This window comes from Zalophus californianus, chromosome 3 (assembly GCF_009762305.2).
Source record: "Zalophus californianus isolate mZalCal1 chromosome 3, mZalCal1.pri.v2, whole genome shotgun sequence".
In the NCBI taxonomy this organism is placed as follows: Eukaryota; Metazoa; Chordata; class Mammalia; order Carnivora; family Otariidae; genus Zalophus; species Zalophus californianus.
The window spans coordinates 75,815,590-75,834,656 of NC_045597.1; the positions used below are offsets into that span (position 1 = coordinate 75,815,590).

A 19,067-nucleotide genomic window follows, 5' to 3' on the forward strand; every position below is an offset into this window, starting at 1 on the left:
AACTTTTTCTTTTTTTTAAGATTTTATTTATTTATCTGACAGAGAGAGAGCACAAGTATGGGGAGTGGTGGGCAGAGGGAGAGGGAGAAGCAGACACCCTGCCCCCCTCCCCCCCAACTGAGCAGGGAGCCGGAAGCGGGACTCAATACCAGGACCCTGGGATCATGACCTGAGCCAAAGGCAGACGCTCAACCGACTGAGCCACCCAGGCGCCCTACAAAAACTTGTATAACTATAAAATTACCATTAGAGTTTTAGGAAGTTTTAGCTCTAAGTGCTGTTTCAGGTACTTCAGTAGTAACTTGGTGAAAAGGTTTTTATTTATACTCATTTTAGAGAACAGTGACGTACCAAGGCTGTGAAGGTGTGCACAAACACTCAACGCCCACCCACCTGAAGCATGGTGAACACCCCCAGGGCTTGGCCCAACATCTCTCTCTCCACCTGCTCAGGGCTTCACCTCCCAGAGCAGAAAAGTGCTAAAGCCAATGTACAACATACATGTGACCCACAGCCCACCTCAGGGTGACCTACAAAAGCAGAGGCAAGTGTTTAGAAATGAATACATATAAACAAAAAAGGGAAAAGAAAAGTTTAAGATGTGGAAACAACAGGTTCATTTAGACTCTGCCACACAGAACCATCTGCACAATTTTAATTCCTGCTAAAACACACAGCTGGAGGTTCGTGGCGCTTACCCTCCCCTGAGAAATTCTCAATGCTCTCTAGGCTCTGACCACCTCGGCAATGTTTTCTTGAGTTGTTCAGTGCCTTAGTTCCAAGCACAGAATGAGCCTGTTCTCTTTATTTCCAATGCTAAAGGAGTGGGAACATTTTCCCCTGAGAGTCCAGAGAAAAAGTGATTCAATGTTGTATTTACAAGATCAGCTGAGAAGCCAGAAGGTCCCGGAAAGATGTGCTCTGTGGCAGAAATCAAGGTTGAAAAAAAAAAAAAGAGACACCATTAAATTGTTTCAGAATCTGGAGTGTATGAGGTTGTCACACCTTCCATGTTTAGTGATGAGAGGAAATGACAATTTGCATTCCAAGAGAAAAACCATCCATCCTTATTAGTGCGCAAACTACTACTCAGCATAGCACAGTTTCAGTTAAGAAGTACAAGTCTGCAATGGTGCCAACTCGGCATGCCCATATCCCTTCCAGTGGCCAATGTGGGCACAGGGAGGTTGGGTAGCAGGGCTCTGCATGGTCACTATTCCTCTAAGTTTACCAAAGCACCCTCATCAGGCGGAAAATTGGCTTGTTTCACAAGAAGAGACAAATTCTCCAATGCATTTGCTGATACGAGAATTTTGTAATGCTCTTTAAAAATTAAGCCCACGATGGGGAAGCCTGGGTGGCTCAGTTGGTTAGGCATCCGACTCTTGATTTCAGCTCAGGTCATGATCTCCTGTCAGGAGATGGAGCGCTGCATCAGGCTCCCCGCTGAGCAGGGAGCCTGCTTGAAATACTCTCTCTCCCTCTCCCTCTGCCCCTCCCCCTGCTCATGAGCTCTCGCGCACTCTCTCTCTCTAAAATAAATATACCTTTATTTTTTAAAAAGATTTTATTTATTTATTCATGAGAGACAGAGAGAGAGAGAGAGAGAGAGAGGCAGAGGGAGAGGCAGGCTCCCAAGGAGCAGGGAGCCCGATGCGGGACTCGATCCCAGGCCCCTGGGATCATGACCTGAGCCGAAGGCAGACGCTTAATGACTGAGCCACCCAGGCGCCCTAAAATAAATATATCTTTAAAAAGAAAAAAGTTAAGCCCACTACAACTGGCATTTGACTTTCCAGACAAAGACTTTGGTATCCATATAGAGGTCATATTAAGTGGAGAAAAGTTAACAATCTACTTATGGACCAAATAAAATGGAGGAGGGTCAGAGCCCTATATCCCTAGCATATTACTCTCGAAATAATTACAGTAGCATTTTATGTCACTGTTTTTAATTATTAATTTTATAATAACTAATGAGTAACATTAAGTTTCAGATAGTGGTAGGTGCTCCCTAGGTTATCCTGTTCAAGGTCTCAGTAATCAGCAAGGTGGGTATTATGATCACCTGCATTTTATGGATGAGGAAAGAGGGGCTGATGGAGTCAGGTAACTAACTTCCCCATGGACACCCAGTGAGGATGTGTAAGGGTCAGAACTCAGAAGCAGGTCGGACTGGAGTCATCTGGGCTGCATCCCTGCCTGAAGTCAGGACTGGGTTCAGCCTAAACTACAGCACAGACCAAATGAAAATAGAGTACTGTGGTGGCTTCCCTTCGGCAGCAAAAGAGAGAGCACGATAGACAACTCGCCCAGCTACTGTGGTCCCGTAGGACACCTGGCGAGGGTTAAACCACGGACACATGGGCCCTTTGGAAACTGACCAATACTTTTTCTTTGGAGAGAGCCTCCCCTGTTCATGGGACACAGAGCTGTTCATGTGTAAAGAATGAGGAGCAAAGAGGCTCAGCACACCACCCACGGAGGCAGCCCACTTGGTAGCATGCGTGTGTGTGTGTGTGTGTGTGTGTGTGTGTTTGTGTGTGTGTGTGAGTTTGTGTGTGTGTGTGATGTGTCCTGCACTCACTGAAGACAGTGCAGACACTCCCTGCAGCTCTGCTTTGCCCCCTCCAGGGACCCTCAACTGAAAAAAAAAAAAAATGAGTTCTGGAATCACAAGGTACTTTAAGTGCATGAACAGCATGAAAAGGACAAAAAGAACTCACACTCCAATGATAAAACCATCAGAAAAAGACTGAAACGTGTAATTCACATCCTCCAGGAAAGGAGAGTGTTCAATATCTTATGTGATACTAGACTGTTCTGAAAAAAGAATCAGTTAGAGACCATGAAAGAAATCACATAGCTGTTGAAATAAAAAGTCCACAGATATTTAAACTAAGGAGAAAAAAGAAAAGCCAAAGCTGAAGAGTGCATTAGTGAACTAAAAGGTAACACCAAGCAATGATACCAAAATGGGGCATTAAGGGGTAAGGAGTATAAAACCAATTAAGGAACCTGCAGGGAGAGACAGAAGTGCCAACAGCCATGTGGAGGAAGTTGCGGGTAGGAAGGGGGAGGATGGGGATGGGGGGACACAGCAGGTGACTGACAGCACCAGATGAAAACCGTCCCCCAAAAGAAAGCCAGCATTCTCAGATGGAAAGGCCCTCCAGTGCTGAGCATTTGATGGGGAGAAGAAAATACTTAGACCATCACACTGAAACTTGAGAACATCAAGGACACATATATCATTAAAATCTAATCAAAAAGGAAAACAGCTTCACGGCAAAGGAACAAGAATCAGATGGACATAGATTCCCGTCAGCAAATCTGGGTACGGGAAGATAACGAAGCGATCTCCCTAAAGTGCTGAAGGAACAGAGTTTTGAGTCTAGAACTCTGTATTCAGCAAAACTATCGCTTAACAGGGAGGATGACATAAAAGCATTTTCGGCGACAGGAAGAATCCGTTTACACTCACAGATGGTCACTAGGAGATCCTAAGGGATCTACCCCAACATGCGGAATGGCACATAAGGAAGGCTGCTGAGCAAAGAAAGCAGTAAATACCACCGGTTAGCTACGCTCTGGAGCCAACACAGGGGATTTCAGCAGAGAAGGGAGTGGGGGAGGGAGTCAAACCGCCAAGGTTTTTGTCTTTTTTTTGTCCGCAGGCTCAGGGTGGAGAGGAAAAGGGTACAGGTGCCTCTGTCAGGGGGAAAAAAATAGTATGTGTAATTTGCAAATTAAAATACCCTCTAGAAAAATAAGTTTACACATAGTATGTTTCAAAAAGCTAAGGAAAAATATTGAGAGAAAACTTGAAACAAGAGCATAATCTATGAAAGTAAATATTGATAAGTTGGATTTTGTTAAAATTAAAGTGGTCTGGGAAAGACACTTAGAGAGTGAAAGACAAGACACAGACTGGGAGAAGATATTTGCAAAACATACCTGATAAAGAACTTGTATCAAAAATTTACAAAGAACTCTTCAAACTCAACAATAAGAAAACACATAACCTGAGTTACAAATGGGCAAAAGATGTGAATAGGTGCTTCACCAAAGAAGATATGCAGATAGTCAGATAAGCATATGAAAAAATGCTCCACATCATGCGTCATTAAGGATCTGCAAATTAAAACAGCAATTAGAATGGCTTGAATCCAAAACACTGAGGACACCAAATGCTGGTGAGGATGTGGAGCAGCAGGAACTCTTAGTCACTGCTGGTGAGAATGTAAAATGCTACCACCACTCTGGAAGACAGTTTGGCAGTTTCTTACAAAATTAAATATACTCTATATTTAATATAAATAAATAATATAAAATAAATAAACTAGATCATTATATGATCTAGTTTACCCAAAGAAGTTGAAAACTTATGTCCACACACAAACCTGCACACAGATGTTTACAGCAGGCTTATTCATAATTGCCAAAACTTGGAAGCAACCAAGATGTCCTTCAGTAGCTTAAAGGATAAATAAACTGTGGTACATCCAGACAACAGAATATTACTCAGGGATTCAAAAAAAAAAAATTAGCTATCAAGCCATGAAAAGGCATGGACGAATCTTACATGCATATCACTAAGTGAAAGAAGCCAATCTGAGAAGGCTACATCCTATAGGATTCCAACCAAATGATATTCTGGAAAAGGCAGAACTATGGAGACAGTAAAAAGATCAGCGGTAGCCAGGGGAGGAGTCAGGGGAGGACAAACCCTGTAAGGCAGTGACAGTACTGTGTGTCAGTGACAGATACTGTGATGGTGGGTGCATGCCATTATGCATTTGTCACGGTGCAACACTACAGAGCTGACCTCACGGTGTGACGTCACAGCACCAAGTTGAGAGTTGGCAGAGCCGTCACCACATCCAAGATGTCCTCTCCTCTGCCTCAGCACCATACTGCTGGCATTGCCCTGGTATATCCTGTCAATGAAAGAGCCTGAATGGCAGCCTTGGAACTATGGACTACCTCTCCTACCCAGGGTATCTTCAGTCATGCTCTCCAGCCATGCTCATAAAGCCAAGACCTCTACTGAAATATATCAGAGACGACAGACAACAGAGCTGTCCGTTACACAGACTCACAGACTGAGTCAAATCATACCCCTAGGCACACCTGGGTGGCTGAGCCAGTTAAGTGTCTGCCTTCTGCCCAGGTCATGATCCCAGGGTCCTGGGATCGAGCCCCACATCGGGCTCCCCGCTCAGCAAGGAGTCTGCTTCTCCCTCTCCCTCTGCTGCTCCCCCTGCTTGTGCTCTTTCTGTCAAATAAATAAATAAAAATCTTAAAAAAAAAATCTTACCCCTAAAGCAAAACAACCACACGCCACTGGTACAAGATAATCAGACTGCTAACAACACAAATATCATCTCAGTTACCAAGCCTGTATAGTATCACAGCCCATAATCTCATCAATGTTAAAAGAAATTCCTAAAAACTCAAAGTACAGGAACAATCTCAAAAGCCCAGCTTAATCCCCTGGTAATAAAACCTACTTTGTCTTCTCAACAAGACTCAGTGCCACTCATAGCCTAATGGTGTTTGAACACAGCCCTTGGATTATTTTTTTCTTTTGTGTTTACTTTCTCCATTTCTGGGGGACACCCTTTTGAGAAAGTTATGAAGAAAATATACACTAAGAGGGAAACATTTTTAAAATGTGTATCTTTAAAAAACTCAACTCTAATTACTGATTGGCCTCTGGGAAGAGGAGATCTATACTGAGAACGCCCACTGGTTGTAAAGGAGGCTGTCCTGCGGGCGGGTAAGATTTGCCAGCGGATCGCTCTAGACCGCGCAGCATGTGGCCAAAAGTTCATTTAATCATAAAGTGCAGGTGCGTAATATTTGAAGATCCTCTCTGCAAATACTGACTGATGATCTCAGACGACAAACACTCAAGCAAGTAGGTTTTATTAGACGTTAGGTTCAGAGAAATACAACAGAATTGTGCAGTACAGTAACCGCCCCCATCCACAAAGACATGTTCCAACACCTCCAGTGGATGCCTGAAACTGTGGATAGCACTGAGCCCTATGTATACTATGGTGTTCCTATACATACATACACCGTTGTGATAAGTTAAATTTATAAATTAGGCACAGTAAGAGATTAATAACTACTAATAAACAGACCAATGTAACAACAATATACTATAATAAAAGTGAGGGGAATGTGGCCTCTCCCTCAAAATATCTTCTTACACTGCACTCCCCCTTCTTCTTGTGATGACGTGGGGTGATAAAATGCCCACATGATGAGACAAAGTGAGGTCGGTGACACAGGCGTTGTGACGTAGGGTTAGGCTACTACTGACCCTCCGTCGATTGGCCAGAATGAGGATCATTGTTTCCAGAGGGCATTTTGACTGCTGGTGACTGAAATTACCCAAAGCAAAACTGAAGACATGGCGGGGGGGCCTACTGTACCATGAGCCAGTTAATTTTCAGAATAAACTTAAGGTGGACTGCATAGATTGTGTCCAAGAGAGATTTTCACCCAGTGTAAAAGAAAGACAAAATAACCCTGAAAAGAATATTGGAAGAGTGGAAAGACACAGGCTCTGGGCTGTCACTACCCCTGGAATGCTGGGCAAGTTGCAGAATATAACCCTCCACAGCCTTGGTTTCCTCCCCTAGGAAGGAGGGTATTGGGCTCCTAGACAATTTTATTTCCAAAAGTCTGCAATTCTATGAATAGTCAATGGATGTCCAACATCACAAATGTTTGGACAACATCATCTATGCAGTCATCCAAGCTGTATACACTGTCTTTCATTTTCTAGTAGCCACACTAAAAAAAAGGTAAAAAGAAACAGAAAATAATTGGAATATATTTTATTTAACTTGACCTATCCAAAATATTATTTCAATATATAAAAAACATAAAGCATTACTAATGAGATGGCTCAGATTCTTTTTCCATAGTGAGTCTTCAAACTCCAGTGTGCTTTCTACACTTTCAGCACGGCTAAGTCTGACTCATACCTCGGGTGCTCAGTAGCCATCTGGGACCGCAGAAATCTAGAAAGTCACCTTCGACTTCAATAATGTCTGACTCTGACTGTTGCTGACTCTCTGCAAAGGATCTGGGCTCTAAAGGACAAATAGTGAGCAGCCAAAGATGGACAGACTTCTCCACTTGCCTGGTTCCATCTCTGCACCTTGTCGATTCCAACTCAGCTGCACTTCCCACAGTCAGTCCCTCTCTGGTGTTGCCCTGGCCCAGGCCCTCATTATTTCTCACCCAGAATATTCTAATAGCCCCTAACCGTGCACTGCATTTGCGATCTTTCCCTTGTGTTTACACCCAGCCCAATTTATTTTTACCGAAGTTCCTCTCAATCGCTGGCCCACACTGGTGCCTTCCCTTCCAGAACACTGGCCCACACCCGAACATCTGAAAATTAGACAGTGGAAGAGTTCAAGAGAGTTGAATAGACGCATTTCCAAGCATCAGGAAGGGTTAACACAAACATGAACGAGGAGAGGATCCAGAGAGCGTATTTCTAATATTCTCGCCAGCGCCAGTGCACAGCGCGGATAATCTGGGGAAGGGACTGGGAGGCAGGGGGCACAACAGAAACACTGCACGCTATCGTACACCCTTCACAATCTGGTCAGTTAAACTCAGCTGCTGAGCGAGGCTCCAGAGATTTCAGAGGACAAAAAAGGTCACTTCGTTTGCTAGATAAACAGTAACTACCTCTTTGGGGGTCCAAAGATAAAAATTCTGTAGTCGTAAAACCAAAGTTCTGTTTCCTCAGTGCCTTAGAATAAAGAAAACAAAAAGAAAATGGAAAAGAGCCTTAAATAAGGATAATCGTTATGTGGCTAAAAATAGTTCATAAGAGGCTGATCCTGTGGAGCACGAAGCCGAACAGCTCAGCAGCAGTCCATGGTTTTCTCCCTCTGAATGTGAATGAGCATCTCTGTGATATGCAGGCATCATTTAAGGCCAGTGAAGAAAGCCACGCTCCCTGAACTTAGGATCTGGAATGAGATTCCAAATGTCCGAGTAGAGAGGTCCTTCCTCCATGGAGTATTTGCTTACCCTCGTTTCCCATATGACCAGTCTCAGTAATGTACTTAAAATATTTACAGTAATCCTGGAGCCTCAGTGCTGATTGCAGCTAACACAGTATCTCCAGAGATAGAAGAGGGAGAAGCAGCACCCAAACACTTCACCAAAATGTGTGAAATGTGACATTTGCTTATTATTTGGCATACGATTACAAAAGACTGGAAAACTTCCTTGCAAATGTAAAACCTCTAAATCAAAGTTAATCAGGATTAGATCACTTTTTAGGGAGAAATGTGATGCTATATCAGATTCTGATTCTTACAGACAGTGAGCAAAGAGATGAGCTGTCAGAGCAAGAGACACACATAAACAGTATGTGCACACACACACAGCACACATACACAACCATCTATGGTATATTGACACAGTGAGCCCTCCCCAATCACTGTGGATGAATGAACAATATTATTCATGCACTCTTATGAACACATCTTTGCAGGCAGACACAGGTATCCATGTGTGACTGTGTCCCTATGGGCTGTCAGGGTATTTTGCGTGAGCCACTAACCATCCCTGCTTCCTTGGTGCTCTATCCTGGCAAGGGCTCTCTCCCAGGTCTTGCTCCTGTGTTTGCCCTTAATGATGGGGAAAAACTCCCAGGGCATGGATATGAGATCACTTCTATTTTTAGTCTTTCTTAATGGTTGTTAACATTTGCCCTGTGCGCTTTTACTGGCCTAAGTGGATGTAAATAATATCTTGTACCCAGTGTTGTATTGACCAGGGGTTATATTTAGTAAATGTAAAGATCCAAGGAGGAAAGGCAGAAACTCATCTTTAAAGGTGTTCTATACACACCCTCCCATAACCATTTGAAAACGTTTTTAGAGAATAATTTTAATTTAACGCTTTGGTCTAGCCGGAACCTCTGTCAGAGAAGGGTTTAAGATGAAACATCCACTGTAAAAGGAAAACCAATTATTAAGCAAGCGAAGCCATCAACTGAGGGGCTTACTGGCTACCTGTAGGGTAAAAAAGGCCCTTGAAGGCAGGACAAATGAACCAAAGGTGAGAGCCTCCAGAGACACTGGAGGATGAATTCTCTATCATCAAAGCGTTTGGTGGGTGATCACATACACCTGGATAATGACATGCAAAGAATGTTTTAATGCTCCAATAATGACTCCGAGTTAGGCCTCCTCATGAGATTTAGAGGGGGGAAATAATGACAAGTGAAGTTTTCGCCAATCCTGCTGGCTTGCAGGGTAAGTATCTGGGTGCAGGAGTTTACTTTGAATGATGATGGGCAGCATGAGAAAGATCTGACATATTGTCAATATAAGTTTGATTACATCACAAAGTTCTCTTAATGTATCAAATAATTAATGCCCGCATTCTTATACACATTACTCACTAATCACAACCACCCCGTGAAGTACAAAATTGATTTTCATCCACATCTGTAATAGAAATAAAGGAAGCTTGCCAATGTCATACAGAATTGGATCCAATTCTCTCCAATCCCAAAGCTAGGTGTTTTAACCCTGATGTCTACCGCCAGAAAGAAACTTCCAAACATAATCTAGACCGTTAGATCAAGTTCAAAAATTAATCCATGACAGAGCTCAGTCAGAGCTTTATTTATTGAGTACCCACAGGATAGATGCCACAGAAAACAGAAGCAGGGCAAATTTGGCCCAGCTCTTTATGTATTTCCATCTGAGGAACAGAAGACAAAAACAGAACGTGTTCCATTCAACTTGGGTGTGATTTTGAACCAGGCGCGTTGGAGGGGGCCCAAAGCACCCTGGGCTCGGGGATTCGCTGGTCCTGCTGGACACTAAGCAGCAAGCAAGGAATGTCTCTGAATTGTTTTCCTCCTCTGTGAAACTGGAGGATGAAGCCATTTCTGAGACGTCATCCAGCCCTTTGTGAGGACAAACACTTATGTTTCTGAGTTGCTGCCTAGGTATTTTACAGTATGACAAGCCGACTCGTACCCAGGCTCCGGGCATGTAGAGGTGGACTTGAGTTTAGGAAGGCACCATCAGTTCCCACTTTGCTTGTCCCAAGGTGCCTTTTAAAAATAACCACTTAGAGTTAAGGTCGGGAAAAGCTAGTGCCCTCCACCCCGACCACCTTTGAAATAAAAGGTGCTTGTACCCTGTTCTCTGTCTCCTGTTCACTCATGACCTGGGATAAAGGGCTGCCCCTCCCCGAGCTCACTGCACCCCAACCCCATTTCTGGGATTTGTAAGTAATACATCTTGTGACCACTTCCTTGTTTAAGTGTACTGAAAGTGCATCTTCAGTCAAAACGACCCCGAGGGTTTTCACGTTCCCACAGTGGGCACTCGGGTGCTGAAGGAGCTGCCTGCCAGCCTCAGGCGAGGGGCTCGTGCCTCCTCACTCAGCAGATCATGATCTGCATGTTCTGAGTTCCATACACCAGCTCTGACTTCCAACACACCTTCACGTTCTAACAGGAGAGCTCTTTCCACTTTCAACTGCCCTCCGTTTCCTACTTACCCCCTTGAAGCTTGGGGCACATTGTTGCCGGAAACCAAAGTCCGTGTAGGAACGCTTTTTAAACAAAACACCACGAAAAACACCTTTGCTGACCAGGAGAGGACAGAAGAGATGAATGGGCCCAACGTGGAATCTGGAGGAGGACACTAGGGACAGTTTCTGGCAGATGTGTTCTCCTCCGGGTTCTGTATTCGCTCTGTATGCTTACTGCCCACCAGCTCTTCATTGCTAATCTTGTATCATTTAAGCCAAACCCCTAAACTTAATAAGATAGGGAGGACGCTTCGTCCCGAGATACTGTTGACAACTATAGTCTATAAACAACAACTCCCCTTCCTTTCGGTCCTCTCTCCTTACCTCCACCCCCCCACACACCCACTTCACTGTTCATCTGTGTGCACTGTTCTGGAGCATCACCATCCACGAGTGTCACTGTCCATGAGTGTCAGAGCGAGTCAGGATAAGAGAGTTGAGAGCACTAACCCCGTGGCTTGTAACCAGCCGTGAGACCAAAGGCTCCACGAGGGTACACCTGCTCTGCTCGCCGCTCCTTCTCCAGCCCCAGGGGCAGTGCCTGGCACACAGGAGGCACTCAGCATATATTTGTCAAAGTCAACAACTCCAGTTCCTCCCTGTCTCCCTTCCTGGACTGAAAGGCTCGATCTTGAGCCAACCGTAAGCTCTGTATAGGCAGGGGGACCACCCCTTATTAGTCTTCTCATTCCCACCACCTGGTAAAATATCTGAGACACTAACACAGAATATATATTTGGAGAAAGGTAGAATTTGCAGAAGTACCACTGAACATCTAGATTAAGGAAGGAGTCAAAGATATCTCATAAGCAAAAAATAATAATCCCAGAAGTATTTGCCTAAATAGTATGCAGCTGAGCACATAATCTTGAGGCAGATGGTGGTCTTTGATCCTTTCACTGTGAGTTTATTAATAAAATGAGAATAATTTTAGGAAAGTGCACCAAGGTCTGAGTTCACCCCTGCCCCAGACCCTACCAAGAGACATCAAACAGCAGCTAATGGGCCAAGCAAAAGCTTCTCAAACCAGAGGTTCTGCCGTGTTACAGAAACAGGTGGTAAACAATTTAATTGCTTTATCACTCAAATTATAATATTATCACTCAAATGTCTTGAACTGAGAGTACATTACCGACCTGAAATATGATGACTATTTTCTTTTGATAAAAATTACGATGGTTTAACTTTTTTTTCCCACTAAACTTTTTATTTTGAGATCATTTTAGATCCACATGCAGTTGTAAGAAAAGTAGATTTTGTGCACCCTTAACCCAGCTTCCCCCCATGGAAACGCCTTATAAAACTACAGCACAATATCACAACCAGGATACTGATGTTGGCTAAGTCAGGACACAGAACATCTCTATCCACACAAGGCTCCCTCGTGTCACCCACCTATCCTTCTCACCCCCACACCTCCTTCTCTCCTGGCAAGCACTAATTTGTTCTCCCTTTCTACAAGTTTGCCATTTCATGAATGTTGTATAAATAGGATAAGATGATGTGTAGCCTTTGGGATTGCACTTGGACTTTTTTTTTTTTTTTACTCAGCACAACTCCCTGGAGACTCATCCAAGTTGTTGTGTACGCCAGTAGTTGGTTCCTTTTTATTTCTGAGTAGTAGTCCATGGTGTGGATGTACCACAGCTTGTTTATCCTTTCAGCTATCAAAGGACATCCAAATTTTGGCTAAATGAATAGAGCTGCTACGGATATTCATGTATAAGTTTTTGTGTAAAGATACGTTTCCATTTCTCCAAAATCAGTGCTCAGGACTACAAATGCTGTATCAAATGACAGTTGCTGTTCAGCTTTCTAAGAAACTACCATACCCAAAATGTATGAAGAGTTTATACAATTCAACACCAAAAGAAGTCCAATTAAAAATGAGCAGAAGATATGAACAGACATTTTTCCAAAGAAAACATCCAGATGGCCAACAGACACATGAAAAGATGCTCAACATCACTCATCACAGGGAAATGCAAATCAAAACCACAATGAGATGTCACCTCACACCTGTCAGAATGGCTCATATAAAAAAGACAAGAACTAACAAGTGTTGGTGAGCTCTAGTGCACTGTTGGTGGGAATGTAGATTGGGGCAGCCCCTGTGGAAAAAAAGTATGAATGTTCCCCCCAAAATTAAAAATAGAAATGATATATGATCCAGTAATTTCACTACTGGGTATTCACCCAAAGAAAACAAAAACACTAATTCAAAAAGTTATAAGCACCCCCAGGTTCACTGCAACATTCCCAGGTTCACTGCAACATTATTTACAATGGTCAAGACATGGAAGCAACCTAATTGTCCATTGATAATTGTGCATTGATCATTGAAATGGATAAAGAAGATGTGGTCTATATACACAATGGAATATACTCAGCCATAAAATGAATGGAATCTTGCCATTTGCTACAACATCGATCGACCTAGAGGGTATTCGGCTCAGTGAAAGCAGTCAGACAAACACAAATACCATATTATCTTATTTAAATGTGGAATCTAAAAAACAAAACAAACAAAAACAGCAGAAACAGATCCTAAATCCAGAGAACAAACTGGTGATTGCCAGAGGGGAGAGGAGGGGAGGGGAGGGGAGGGGAGGGGAGTGGGAGAGGAGGGGAGGGGAGGGGGAGATGGACAAAATGGATGAGGTACAGGCTTCCAGTTATGGAATGAATAAGTCGGGGGGACAAGAGGTACAGCATAGGGAATAGAGTGTGTAGCACTGAATGCTGACAGTCGGTAGCCACACTTGTGGTGAGCACAGCATAACATTCAGAAATGGCCAATCACTATGTTGTACACACAAAACTAATGGAACACTGGGTCAACATTACTTCAATTTAGAAAAAAGAAAAGAAAAGAAAAAAGAAAAAAGAAAGAAAAGAAAAGAAAAGAAAAAAAACTGCCAAACCTTCCCGAGTGGCTGTGCCATTTTACATTCCCAGCAACCACGCAGGAGTGATCCAGCTTTCTGCATCCTTGCAAGCATTTGCTGATGTCACTAGTTTTTATTAATAGCCATTCTGATGCATGGGCTGCAATTCACTTTTAATGAACACAAAAATCCAGAGAGGAAAGGGAAAGACCTGACAACTACCCAGGTATCTTTAAGTATTTTGCTGGTCCCTTATGATTATCTTAATATGCACAATAAATCCGCCTCTGCCCTAAATGAAGAACTGGGTAGGAAGAGCACAGTGCTTCCTTAGAGTAATACAGAGCAGGTACCAACTGCAACAGCAAATATCACCCTGCACATGAAATCCTGGAAGCATTCCCTTTAATATTCTAGGAGCAAAGCAAGAACGGCACTCTGGTTAAACTTTTTATTGGCAGTACTAGCAAATATCATCAAATAAGAAAAATATTATGAGGTATAACAATTATAGAGGAAGAAATGAAATTATTATTTGCAGATAATGAGGATGTCTACACAAAAAAAATTAAGAGAATCCGAAACTTTGAAAATTTATGACAGTTCACTAGGTTGTTGATACACAACATAAAAATTCAATAGCTTTCCTAGACATCAGCAACAACCCAACTAAAAATGTAATGTTTAATAACCCCATTCATTCTAATAACAGAAGTATCTAGGAATAAACCTTTTAAAATGCATAGAAATCTATGGAGAAAATTATACCTCTTTAATAAAAGACCTAAAAGAAGACACATAGAAATGATGAGAAATAACCACATTTATGGTTAAAAGGACATTTTTTTAAATGTCTACTCTCTCCAGGCCAATCTGTAAATTTAATGCAAATTTAACCAAAATTCTAAAAGGATGTTGTTTTGTTTCATTTTAAAACAGGTTCTTTTAAAAATACACATGGAGGGGCGTCTGGGTGGCTCAGTCGTTGGGCGTCTGCCTTCTGCTCATGTGTAGCAGAAGGTCATGATCCCGGGGTCCTGGGATCGAGCCCCGCATCGGGCTCCCTACTCGGCGGGAGGCCTGCTTCTCCCTCTCCCACTCCCCGCGCTTGTGTTCCCTCTCTCGACGTCTCTCTCTGTCAAATAAATAAATCAAAAATCTAAAAAAAAAAAAAATACATGTGGAGAAGTAAAGGACCAAAAGGAGTGAAGCCATTTTGCAGAATGGGTGACAAAGGTACCCAAAGCTTTGCGCGCTGGTTGTGCTGATGGCAACGTCCCACTCGTGATGGCAGCACAGGTCTGTCAACTGGAAAGAAGTGGTTTCGGAGCTCGGGACACTCCTGGGCCATCCCTCCAGCACCGACCAGCCCTCCCCTCGCCATACCCCCAGTCCCAGCACTTCCATCTGCCCTGGTCCTCGTCCAAACAGCCTATCAGTCCCTTCATCCTCATTCACAGGAGTGTCCCCACGAAGCCCACATTATCCAGGTCCCCCTTCTTCCTCACACCGTATGCAAATTCTTCACAGAGACTCCACCTCTTAGAACCTTCCTGTCTTCTGGAACTTGCCGCCTTTCAGCAGCAAATGCCCCATCTCCTCCACCTCTGGACTTCTTACCTTCACTGCTCTGCTTCGATGACCCTGCTCCTCGTTGTTGATCTCAGATCATTGTCCCTCCTTTCTCCCTAAAAACCCCTTACTTTGACACTCACACCATCGACTGAATGATTGTAATACTAGTTTTATTTTATTTTTTTAAAGATTTTTATTTATTTATTCGACAGAGAGAGACACAGCGAGAGAGGGAACACAAGCAGGGGGAGTGGGAGAGGGAGAAGCGGGCTTGCGGCGAAGCGGGGAGCCCGATGCGGGGCTCGATGCGGGGCTCGATGCGGGGCTCGATGCGGGGCTCGATGCGGGGCTCGATGCTGGGCTCGATCCAGGACCCTGGGATCATGACCTGAGCCAAAGGCAGACGCTTAACGACTGAGCCACCCAGGCGCCCCTGTAATACTAGTTTTAATATAGAACAACCTCTCTGGAACTCACATCTTCCCTTCCAGCTACCACTCAATTTGCTCTCTCCCCCTTTGCTACAGAATTCACCCAAAAGAGTTTTCTGGACTTGCGGTTTCCGATATCCTCTTACGTCTCTCCTGCTCTGAAGCTGTTCTATAGACATTCTTGCCCACGCTCACACAAAAACAGCTCTCTGCAAGGCCACCTGCGCCCTCCCATGAGGGACTCTTCTCAGGTCTCGCTGTTCCCGAGCTCCCCGCAGCACTGGGCACAGATAAGCCCCCCTGCTTTCTGAACAGTGGGCTCACTGAGCTTCAGGACACTGCTCTGGGCTTTTCCTCCGACCTCGCTGGCCATTCTCTCAGCCCCGGGGCTGTCGCCTTAACCTCCCTGACCTTGAAATGTCCAGTACCCAGGCCTCTGTCCAAGAACCTTTCTCTTCTGGGCCACGTCTGTACACACTGGTTACATAATTGGCAGGTCGCACTGCAAAATGAAAATGCAGGCCCCTCATTCAAAAATTATTAACCGTTCTGTCACAGAGCCACCGAGCTGAGGACTCTTGAATTTATATCTCTGCTGTAGACCACTCCCCTGAACTCCAGGCTCAGAGATGTAAACATCTCTACTGGGCTCTCTCGCAGGCACTTCAAAACCAAATTCCTGCCCCCCCCGCCCCCCCAAATGAGAGCCCTGGTCTTTCTGCAGTTTTCCCCATCTCGGTGAGCGAGACACGTTCTTCGACTTTCTTTTTCCTCCTAGCCGCCCCCCCCCCCCCCCCCCGCTTTGATTCTTTTACTGAAACCTCACATCCAAATCATGAACAAATGCTGTTGGGTCTACCTTCAAACATATGGAGGACATGCCCACTCCCGCCCCCCCCCCCCCACCGTCCACCCTAGCATTGCCACAGGTACCATCTGGCACCTGGATTAGAGCTGTCCCCTCTCAGTTGGTCTCCCTGCTTCTGCCCGCACTCCCCACAGGGTAGCCTCAGCCCTAAGTCCCGCGATCCTTTCACACTGGGATTCTCCTCGGGTGGATCTGAAGGTGCCCTGACGTTACTCAGAAACACTGGTCGTTGAAATGACCTGATAGCTCTTTCCATGTCACATGACTCAACTACAGAAATAGAAAGTCGTTTATTTTCATATGCCTATTTTATCAAAACAACAGAAATCTCACAAACATTACAAGTGCCCCATCCCCAAATTGCAAACCCTGTCCCTTCCTCCCATCGAAGATGATCTACAAACTTGCAGGCAGTTCCGAAATGGGAAGCGAATCATTCCTCAAGTTCCCTTTCCATGTTTCATTATCTAAGGGTCTAGGTAACCCGTCGTGGATCATAATCACAGAACATCCAGCTTAACATGATTTGGGTTTCTAAATATTTCTGTACGAAACAAAATGCAAGTGTCTAGACGTGAGGGGCCGCGGGGCTGCGTCTGAAGCACGGGGGTGTTTGGCTTTAGAGGTTTGGCGTCCCTGCGCGCGGGCGCTTGAGTGCAGTGTGGGGTGTGCGGTGGCTGTGCGTGCGGTCGCGAGCAAGGCCCGCGGGCCCAGCTAGCGACAAACGTTTCTGCCACCCTTTGGCTCCCTAAGGCTCTGCAGCAAACACCGCGCGGGGCCAGGGCACACGCCAGACGGTCTCTGAGCCCACCGAGCGGAGGCCGGGGCACCCCCGCGTGGAGGCGGCCGGGCATGCGCGCCGCGGCTTGCACGCACACGCACACACACCGAGCGCGCGCACACACACCCCGGCCCGGCGGGCGGACTGGGGTCTCCTACGCCCCCGCTCCCTCCCGGCGGCGCAGGTGTTGGGCCGCCCCGCCCCTCAGGTGCGGGCCGCTGCGGAGCCGCGGGAACCTGCGGCCACCGACAGGCCCCCGCGGCGGGAGACGGACGGAGGGCGGGGCGGTGGCTCCCCTCCGCGCGCCCGCGCCCTGGCCCCGCCGACCCCCCCCCCCCCGCCGGGCGCCCCTCCCCTCTCACCAACGGACGAGCGGATCCTCGACCTTCGGGGCAGGGACATCTTAAGAGCTCTGTCCAGGCCGGAGGTGTTCGGCATCGCGCTCCAGTCGGGGGCTAGGCGGCCCCCGGGCGATTGGCGTTGGCTGCGCGCAGGGCTGGGCGCAGGGGCGACGGCCCGAGGGCCATGGGTGGGCGCGCTCCTAGACCGGACTGCGGGGCCGCCGTGAGCGCCGGCGCCTGTGCCTGTGCCGCGGCCGCCGCCCGGGGAGGCTGCGCCGTCCGTGCCGCAGCCGCCGGCCAATGCGGCAGCGCCCGCGAACGCCAGCGCTGCGGGCCCCGCTGGCCGGGTGGCGGCGGCGGGGGAGGGGTCCGGCCCTCCGGCGGGGAGCCGAGCGGGAGGAGGAGCGGGCTGCGGCCGCGGCTGGGAGAATCTGGACCGTTAAGCGGGACTGGGGGCTTTTAGGTGGCGGAGAAGGCGGGGAGGGGGAAGGGGCATGGATCGGTGCTCTAGGGGGCTCTCCTAGGAGACGGGTGCGCCTTGGGGTACCCTTTTCTGTCTGTGCCAGTCTGCTACCTATTTTACCTGTCACTTGTCATGCGGTGCAAGTGTTCCGTGAAAACCGTTCAGAAACTTGCCTTTCTTTTCTCGGTTTCTGTTCTGTGTCTGTTTTGGTGGGATCTGTATCGGTTCTTCAAGGAACAGGTATTTCTAAGGTGTAGGGCCTGGAACGAAAAGAAATCCAGACTCCTAACCCCCAGCCCGCCTAGAATTCTAATTAGTGGCATGTTAAAACTGTAAGAAGCCCCTAGGAATACTTAGCTCGCGACACACACACACACACACACACACACACACACACACACACACACATATACACCTTCTTCCATAGGAAACAAAATCAATGAGAGGTGAGGTGACTTGTCCAAGGTCACTTGATCCATTTTTTTATTGTTTTTACTCATCAGTGTTTAAACTGCGCTTGGTCTTTCTGGGCACAGTTCCACAAAGGGGGGGGGGAAGCTGAATCTATTTAATATCTGATGAAATTCTGACCTCAGAATGAAAAGAGAAAAATGATTCAAGTAGAGTCTGACCTTACATTTATTGATGTGATCATTCACTAAATTTAGCATAAATACCAGAGGCTGAGGAAAAGAACAGAGTTCAGCAGGAAGAATTGGTGCCCCATGAGGAAACACCATGCAGCCCCTCAAGCTCCTACTGGCTAGTCTTTGCTCCAGATTTTCTTAGAAAAAAATGCGGAAGGGATGGACAGTAGACTGGCAACTTTAGCTTCAAGTAGGATTCCCTGCCTGTTTCTTCTGGGCCCTCAAAAAAAAAAAAAAGTGTTTCTGATAAGAAATGAGTCTTCAGCAGGATGTTGAGGAAAAAGAAAATTTTCAAAATTGTTGATCTGAGCTTCAGGGTGGGAGATGTTTTCTCAGTGGGTCTTCATAGCTGCTGAGGGTGAACTTAAAGCCACTTCATCCTAGCAGTGAGTTTGTCAAAAACTTTGTCACTAATGATTCAATTTTCTATCAATGACAAGGCTAAGCAGAACTGAAAAGGACTTGAGTGAA

At 45.9% G+C, this 19,067-nt stretch overlaps 1 protein-coding gene across 5 annotated transcripts in view; it reads right to left on the minus strand.

Moving 5' to 3' along the window:
• The window catches only part of ATP8A2 (ATPase phospholipid transporting 8A2), a 581,949-nt gene extending 563,748 nt beyond the window's left edge, over positions 1-18,201 (minus strand). For 3 of the 5 annotated variants that reach the window (XM_027591112.2, XM_027591113.2, XM_035726894.1), the window contains exon 1: positions 17,508-17,760. In XM_027591112.2, coding sequence (XP_027446913.1) covers positions 17,508-17,583 — 76 coding nt within the window. In that variant the 5' untranslated portion in view covers positions 17,584-17,760. Of the gene's footprint in view, positions 1-17,507; positions 17,761-18,069 lie in introns of those variants that run through there. The other 2 variants (XM_027591115.2, XM_027591114.2) reach the window with 1 other exon arrangement.
• Positions 18,202-19,067: the final 866 nt, after the last annotated feature.